Genomic DNA, 9,541 nt, shown 5'->3' on the forward strand with positions numbered 1-9,541 from the left:
GCTCCATATCTATCAGGTCCGGGAGATTTGTCTCCCCCTATTGCCCATAATGCTTCTTTAATCTCCTTTTCTGTAATTGCAACTTCCAGATGTTCTCTTTGCTTCTGCTGTAGAACTGGTCCTTTCTTTACTAGACTGCTGCATACATGCTGTCTATTTCCTTTGCTTTCCCACAGTAGCTTTGAATAAAAGTCAATGAATGCCTTTGTTATCCCTTCAACCTCAGTTTTCTCATTCCCTTCTGAATCTTTAATAGAAAATATCCTATTGGCATTCCTTCTAACTTTTATCACACTATGAAAATATTTTGTATTTTGATCCCCCTGCTTAATCCATTGCACTTTACTTTTCTGCCTCAAGAATTGTTCTTTTGCAGTCTTCCATTTGATACTTTCTTTCATCAGTCGAACCTCTTCTTCAATTAGTTCCACATTTCTAGGATCATTTTGTATCTTCCTTTGGCATTATGTCAGTTGCTCCATTGTTGCTTCTGCCCTTTTTTCTACATCTGAAAATCTTTCCTTGTTTAATTTCATTAATACACTCTTTGTTCTGTTCAGTTTCCCTATCAGCTGATACATCTTTGTGCCATGTATCTCCTTCTTCCGAACTTCCTGTACCCTTATTTGAAATTCTGGTAATATACTCCACATATTGAAATATCTAAACAGCTTTTTCCTCTTTACATTCCCCCCTTCCCAATTAATAATTGTTGGACAATGATCATAGGTACCTTTATGCATGAAGCGTACCTCTGATGGTGATAATTCTGTCATACATTCAGTATTTACCAATACTTTGTCTATTCTGCTATACACCCTGCTATCCCCCTCTTGTTTGTTGTTCCACGTGAAGAATGCCCCTGAGGATCTTAACTCCTTCAACCCACAGGCTTCAATACACTGCTTAAAATCCCTTGTTTTAGCCATAGTGACTCTACTCCCTATTCTCTCTTCTCTATTCAGAATACAATTAAAGTCACCCATTACAGCCCATGGTTCATCCATTTTGGCCCCTATTTGATTGATGTCTTCCCATAATTTCCTTCTAATAGCTTGTTCATTAAAGCCATATACCATAGTCATATTAAACCTCACTCTGCTCCCCCTGTGTTCTACTTTGCAATGTATCATTTGTTCTGTAACTACCCTTATATCAACATCATACAAATGTGGTTTCCACAGCAACCAAATCCTACCCCAGGATGTTTATTTAAATTTGTAACAAACGACCACCCTTGACAAAGATAAAAAGAAGCATTCAGTGCCTTAGCTTATTTTATCCTTGTTTCCAAAAATCCAAACAAGCCAACCTTCAAATTATGGACAAACAGATTCATTTCTTTCTGTTTGTCTGGCTTATTTAGACCTTTGTCATTCCAAAAGCCAATACTATCCATTTGGGTTGGGTTTTTCCCCACCCTTTCCTTGTTCAGGACCCTTATCAGCTTCACATTCCCCAGGGCAGAAAGATTTGGCTATCCCATCATTTTTGTTGTTTTGATCTTCCAAAGCAGCAAATGAATTCCCAATGTCAATCTGTGGTTCCCTTATCACTATTCCTCTTTTTTCATAACCTCTTCTATAGTAATTCTTTTCCTGTCTTTGTCTCATCATTACTTGTTTCCCTGCTCTTTGTTGAAACTTTTCTTCAGTGATTTCTTTCCCTTCTTCCTTATTGTTGTTGCCTGTTTGTTCTCCATTTCTATCCTTTCTATCACTTTGTTTTGTTTCTTCTCTTTGTTCCTGTACTTTACTGCTCAGCTCCTCTCTTATCTGTTTTCTACATTCCTTCAATTCATGCCCATAGTTTTTGCATTTTGTGCACAGTATCAGTTTCCATTCAAATTCAACCTCTTGTTCTACAATTTGACCATATTCATTTTCAAACATCACTGTATCCGGGAATGCCATATTGATTGGTACTTCCACCAATACTCTAGCATGGGTCATTCTCTCCTTCATAGTAGTAGCCTTGTCTGCCTTCAATGGATTCCCTACCATTCCAGCTATCTTAGCCAATGCTTGTTTTCCCCAACACTTCACATTTAAACCTGGAAGTCTGATCCACACTGGTATATTATCCATGATCTTCTTCTTCAATTCAATATCCTGTTGCCATGGCTTTACAATAACTGGCTTTCTATCGAACATCTGGACTCCTTCCTCTACCACTTTCATTCTACTTTCAGCCGTATGAAATATGACTAGAAACACACCTCTTTGAACTTGTACTACTAAGTTTATTCCCAATTTTCCCCAAATTCTATTAAAATATCCTTCCATAACACTTTGCGGTGGATTTGAACCCAACACATAGCATACTACTCCAGTTTTCCAGAATTTTACCTCCTCATGAATATCTTCTGCCGTAATTATCACATTGCTATTTTTTGGTGATTCTCTTTTCAGATCCTCACCTTCATCCAATGGAACAGTAGCTACTATTTTGCTCCACGATCTCTGCTCTTGTGTTTGTGTCTCATTTACTATTGCTTCTTCCCCCACCTTATCCGCCCAGGATCGTCTACTTGCACCATTCCCTTGTATGATTTCGATTTGTGTCCTCTCCGGTGTAACTACTGGTGTAGTCATTGTTAATCGCTCCATCTCCAATGGTATTATACCTGTAATTACATTTAAATTCCTCTGTTTCTTCGAGTCCTCAGTCCTAGGAATACCTTTTCCTCCATGATTTTGATTTGAACTGGTCATCTGATTGTTTTGCCCTCTCCCTCCTGCCTTCGATTTCCTACCCATTTTCAGCTTTAGCTGAGAGAAAATGTCATTCTAGAGAGAGAAAGTACAATATATTCTATATAGATAAAATATTAGGTTTTAGAGCTATATAACATAAAATGAACACACTTTATTGGGATTTTTTTGCTTCTTTCAAATTTGACTATCCTTGGAAAATTTCTGGCACCGTCTCTGGTTTCCGCCGCTATTTGTGGTTTAAGGATTTTACCTTCTTCAAAAAAGATATTTAATACCCTAAATCATATGATTACACTATTTGTGTAAAAAGAGAAAAGGATCAGCAAAACGAAGATTTTACTTATTATAAGGATAGGAAAGACATCATCACAAGAAGAATGAAGTAAATCATGTATTACTCAAGAGTTAAGTTATGACATGAATAGGTAAACTTGACAATGAAATTGACATATTCTGATTTCAGCAACAAGCTGGCCATATGCAGGGGCGGATCTAAAGGTGTGAGTATGAGTTTCCGGGAACCCACTAGCTTTTGGCTAGTTTTCGTATTTGTATTAAGAAAACCATTCAACGTATAAGAATAATTAATTGGAAACCCAATTCTTTAGTCCGATTATTATAATATATTAATTTAAAATCGACGTAAGAATTCATAAATTAAAAATCTTGGATCTGCTACGTGTATGACACCATAAGATTTGGTTAAACTAAACTTACAAACAAAAACAAAAAAAAGAATCTTTTACGTAGTATGACAAACAAGATGTGTATAATTTACATGTTCTAGGTAATATAGTAAAGTATTGGTATAAGTATAAAAGTAGCAAAAAGGGTAAAATAAGAGAAAAGGAGTCCCTCGTGCAGAGTGTAACTTCATTTTCTAAGCTTGCGGGGGAAAATATTGAAGGCATCAAATCAAACACAGAACTCAGAAATACAGAGATAAGTCAGTCATTTTTTTCACAACTCGATAGGTTACTATATGGACCACTCAAACCTACTAAGCTCTTTCTCACAACTGTCCAATTAGCTCTCTATATAGAGATTTTGTATTTCTTTTGTCCTGTTTTGATCCTCCTATATGGAGAGTTCATGTAACTCTTATGTATACATAAATTTATATGGCTTAGTTTGATTTAGTACAAAATTCTTTTTATAAAAAAAATGAAAATTTGTGGTTTTAAAGTGTCATTATTATTATACACTAAAGAAGATTCTTGGAGCAATGGTAAAATTGTCTTTGTGTGATCTATAGTTCACGGGTTAAAGCCGTAAAATCAATTATTGATGTTTGTATGAGGGTAGGTTGCATACATCATATCCTCTTGGCCGGGATATGGACCTTCCCTGGACCCTAGATGAATGTGGGATGTTTCGTGAATCGGTTTGCCTTTTTTATTAGATTTATTTATACTGTCAATTCACTTATTTGATATTTATAGGTAAATATCTTGATAAATATAAATTGGTAAAATGATAAAAATAGTAACTAACATATATCACATCTTAATTCAATGATATCGTAAAAAAAAAAAATTATACTGGCAGTGTATATAATAAAATTCATAAAGAGTTTAAGTTTTATTTATCCATAGTATAAGAATTAATTTACACAATATAATCAGGTTACTCATAAAGTATAATTATTACTAATCTCTATGGTAAGTATTACCTCCAGTAATTAGTAACCATATGACAAAAATAACTACTCTATTAAGTAAAATAATACTCCATAATAGGTTAAACCTATACTATACATACCGCATATACAAAAAATCTTTACACTAACCGTAGATATAACTTAATTTTTTCTTAAACGCATTATTTACTCCTACAAAGATGATAGCTCTAGTGAGCAGATATGTTGCATGGATTTTGCAAAATGCTGTTATATATGTGTCGAATTCTTCAAAAATACACTATTTTTGTAAGATCGGACATACATTCAGCGACATTTTTTGAGAATCCGTTTAACATAAATGGAGTATAATACTGCTACATATTAAAATGAGAAGGAAACTTTATCAACAACATTGATATGGCAACGGTTTCCAGAGTCTTGAAGTTACGTACTCCATCTTTTAAGACAATAGAAGATGTTTAACTTTTAAGGAGTCAACTTGAAAAGTGAAAGATGGACACAATTCAATCAACTTTCGATAAAACATACAGTTGTACAATATATAGAGTAGCCTTTTGCATGTTTCAGCTTGTTTCAACTAGAGTCCGGAACCAAAATGTGGTTGTTTTGAATAAGTAGCACATTAATAGGTGTAAGAAAAAGATGATATTTTTATATATAGCGCCCAAATACTGGGTGCTATACATTAACGTTAACTGTGCCGTTAATGTATAGCGCCCAATATTTGGGCGCTATTTATAAAAAGCTAACACTAACAGGTATAGCGCCCAAAAACCTGGCGCTATACACATTTTTTAAAAATCGAGCCGTCTTCCTCAAGACGACGATTCTGCTTCTTCTTCCTCAATATTTTACATATTCTTCTGCTTGGTCCCCCACTCTCATACCCGCTGCCCCACCATTTTAAAAATAAAAATAAAAAATGGGATCCCCCGTCACATAAAAGGTGAAGAACGTATGTCCTGCATTCGAGTAGAGCTTCGTATTATTGTTGATTCACACTTCCGGAGTCAAAATTTCAATCTATTTGCTTTCCAAAAATTCTAAATCGAGGTATTTCGGCTTATTTTAAGTTGAAAGTTTTATAATAATGCATATTATTTGATTTGTATGTGTTCTATTTCGGTTTGTGTTTTTTTTTCGAAACTAGTATGTTAAATTTATCTGGATTTAATATTAGTGTTTTATAAAAAAATATAAATTTGTCAAATAAATTTATTTGTTAATATCCTGATTTATATATATGTGTTTTCATGCCGTTTTGTGTTTTATTTGCAATTAAATTTATTTGTTGTTTATGTTTAGTTTAGATTATTTTTTAGCGTAGTAAAATCTAGACCTTTTTAGCGTAGTAAAATGTAGACCCTTTTAGCGTAGTAAAATTTAGAGCCTGATAGCGTAGTAATGTGTAGTATTTTAGCTTAGAATTCCTTTTGTTTAAGTATCTTATACTGGTAGTTGAAAATGCAAACTTTGTACAATTAAGTTAATAATTGTATCAACACACATAATTACTAATGTTAATTTGGTGCCACTGAGCCTCAAAATATCGAGCCCGAAACGCATAGGTGTATATATATATATATATATATATATATATATATATATATATATATATATATAATTTGTACAATTAAGTTATTAAAAAATATGAATTTAAATTATAAAACAAACACATAATTATTAATGATAGTTTGGTGCCACTGGGCCTCAAAATATCGAGCCCGGAACCCATAGGTATATATATATATAATTTGTACAATTAAGTTATTAAAAAATATGAATTTAAATTATAAAACAAAAACATAATTATTAATGATAGTTTGGTTCCATTGGACCTCAAATATCGAGCCCGAAACCCATAGGTATGTATATATATAATTTGTACAATTAAGTTTTTAAAAAATATGAATTTAAATTATAAAACAAACACATAATTATTAATGATAGTTTGGTGCTACTGGGATTCAAATATCGAGTCTGGAACCCATAGATATAATTTTTGTATAACGCAAAAAATTGTGTATCTCAAAAAATTAATATTTAATATACAGAATAAAATACAATTAATGTTGTTTTAATTTACAGTTGACGACATGGACGCGACTATACATCCCGGCCCTCGGATGTTGGATCTATTAGTCCTACAGCCCCAGCATAGATCCGAGTATATATGGGAGGGACAGTTGCTTACGCAGACTTTCCGGGCCAGGAGAGTGGATCTATTGTGGGAGTTTTTGAGTCATAGAGTTCTACATCCCCGCGTAGTCCATTACTTGGAGGAGATGGGATTATATAGGATTATTAGGATTGGCCAGATACAGCTCGACTGGGCTATGATCACGGCCTTGATTGAGCGGTGGCGACCGGAGACGCACATTTTTCATCTGCCCATAGGCGAGGCCACCATTACACTCCAGGATGCTGAGATTTTATATGGCTTGTCCGCTGATGGCTTGCCAGTATTACTGTCTGCGACCATGAGATATTATTCGCGGCAGTCTTATTGGGATATGTTGCACATGCTCACCCCCCCCCCCCAGTATAATGAAACTCTTATTCTACGCTCTTCAGACATAATGAAAAAATGTTGGAGAATTTAACAACAATAAACGTTTCAACAAAAGCATGGAAATGGCTAGCCGGGAAATTTCTACGCTATACACCTTTTGAATGAATTTCTATACAATCCTAACCTCTTTATATAAGAAATGGCTAGCCGGATTTTATTTTTTATATATATAGTGCCCAAAAAGTGGGCACTATACGCTTTTGAATTGTTGAAGTCAGGAATTATTGGTGGGGCCATGAAAAAGGTATATAGTGCCCAAATACTGGATGCTATACATAAAGTTTTATGAATAGGGTCGGGTTTTTGGGCGCTATCCTTTTAGTATCAGCTTTTTATATATAGCGTCCAAATACTGGGCGCTATACATTAACGGCACAATTAACGTTAATGTATAGCGCCCAGTATTTGGGCGCTATATATAAAAATGTCATCTTTTTTTTACACCTATTAAGGTGCTACTTGTCCAAAAGAATCACATTTTGGCTCCGTGTTTCTGCTCTCTTTTCTTTTCTTTTGTTGTGGGAAAAGACATTTTCCCTTCATTTTCTCTTTTTTTTCTTCAACTTTGGTGCTCTAAAGTTGTAAAATCACTACAATCAGAGTCGTTTCGAAGGATGTATTAGGGAAAATAATGCATGTATTAGATTTGATATTAATAATCCTTTGTTTGGTAGTGTTTGTTAACTTTTTTTTTGGTTTACCACCCGATGTCCGGTACCCGCATTGGAGCATGTCTATATCCAGATTCGCGCCGCGTAGGGCCCCATTCATGGGGAAGCGTTCCCTACCAAGGATTTTTCCACACTCAGGGCTCGAACTCGAGACCTCTGGTTAAGGGAAGAGCAGTCTCGTCCACTGTACCACATCCTTTAGTGGTTAGTGTTTTTCAAATTATATATAACTAATACATAGCAAATCATTGCATTAATAATACTATAATTTTTAATACATAGATAAGCATGTATACAACCCTATGTAATGCATGTTATTTTTAATCCACCAAACTAAATAGTGGATAAGAAATAATCTCAGCATAACTGATCTCAACATTACTAATCTCAACATGACTATTCTCAACATTATTAATCTCATCATTATTAATATTCGATATTCAGGTCTATTTCTATACACCCTACCAAATGACTCTTTAAGAGTTAAGATAGGACATATAGAATTCTTTTATACTAAACTAGAGTTTTTGAGTTCGAGTTTTAGAATTGTATGGGTCAAAATTAGATTAGAGAAATTCGGCACGCAGAGATATAAGGTCGAGGTCGGACAGGCCGAGGTCGGACAGGCCTAGGTCGGATAGTCATCAATAAGGTCGAGGTCAGACAGTCATCAATAGCCGAGGTCGGACAGTCATCAATAGCCGAGATCAGACAATCATCAATAAGGCCGAGGTCGGACAGGCCAAGGTCAGACAATTATCAATAAGGGCGAGGTCGGACAGTCATCAATAAGGTCGAGGTCGGACAGTCATCAATAGCGGAGGTCGAACAGTCATCAATAAGGCCAAGGTCGGACAATCATCAATAGCCGAGGTCGGACAGTCATCAATAAGGTCGAGGTCGCACAATAATGAAATAACTAGTTTGCTTTGGAATCCTCAAAGGGAATATTCTATTAAATATTCTCTCTAGTTGTACTTCTTTAGGATTTTATATGGATACCCCTTATAAATAGGAAGAGGGGACTTCCAAAAAGGGGGCTGGTTCTCTCTCCCTCTCCCTTTCTCTAGAAAACATGTAAACATACCTCTCTAAAGAAATTAGAGGATCTGTGATCCCAGACCTTCATCAGATCTAAAAAGGGTCTTAAGGTTCTTGTATCTGTTATCATTCGTCTTTATCAAATAAAAGAGGATCCGCTCCACTCAAGATTTGGTGAATCTTTTCCTTTATTTATATTTTATTGTCATTTAATGTTACTTAATGCATCTTTCTTTATGCTATTAAATCTGGCCATAATCACGACCAATATTTATACTCGGCTATGTTTTTCTATTCATATTATTCATCTCGGATCTAGAGTTAATTATCTTTAACTAGGATTTACCCCTTCATCTTTGATTGATTTATTCAAAAAGGTTTTAATATCTTTTGAGTCAAACAATTTGGCGCCGCCTGTGGGGATTTTCTAGTTAAAATTTTAGTTTCCTTTAGATCTAAAATTCAATTCCAACTATGGAGCGCCTTCAGGGAAGCCAAACGAATTTGATACACCAAATAGTTTTTGTATTTGTTGTTTGTGCAAATGAGATACTAAAGAATATTATATATTAAATATTACATTAGCCAAGGGTTTGTTGCCTGTTTTTATTGGGCAATTAGCACACAAGTATCATGAAATGTCGATACTTCTATACATTTAAAGATTGTGATTTTCTTTTTGGTTGGGAGTACATTTGATTAGGCTAAAAATATGCTAAATTTTGTATTTCTTGTATAAAAGAAGTGAGGAACTTGATTCTGTCACAGCATACTTCTAATTTGTTGCCATCATATTTTAGACATTGTTAATTTCCGGGGTGTAAGAACGAGAAAACAAAGACACTTGAATTAAATGTCTGAGGGATACAACTATAATTATAAGATAGCTCAGGGACCA

At 34.6% G+C, this 9,541-nt stretch overlaps 1 protein-coding gene across 1 annotated transcript; it reads right to left on the minus strand.

Moving 5' to 3' along the window:
* Positions 1-464: 464 nt before the first annotated feature.
* LOC142181303 (uncharacterized) lies at positions 465-1,079 on the minus strand. Its single transcript, XM_075254317.1, has one exon. The coding sequence runs from the start codon at positions 1,077-1,079 to the stop codon at positions 465-467; it is 615 nt and encodes a 204-aa protein (XP_075110418.1).
* Between the last annotated feature and the right edge of the window lie 8,462 nt (positions 1,080-9,541).

Source organism: Nicotiana tabacum, chromosome 5 (genome assembly GCF_000715075.1).
Source record: "Nicotiana tabacum cultivar K326 chromosome 5, ASM71507v2, whole genome shotgun sequence".
In the NCBI taxonomy this organism is placed as follows: domain Eukaryota; kingdom Viridiplantae; phylum Streptophyta; class Magnoliopsida; order Solanales; family Solanaceae; genus Nicotiana; species Nicotiana tabacum.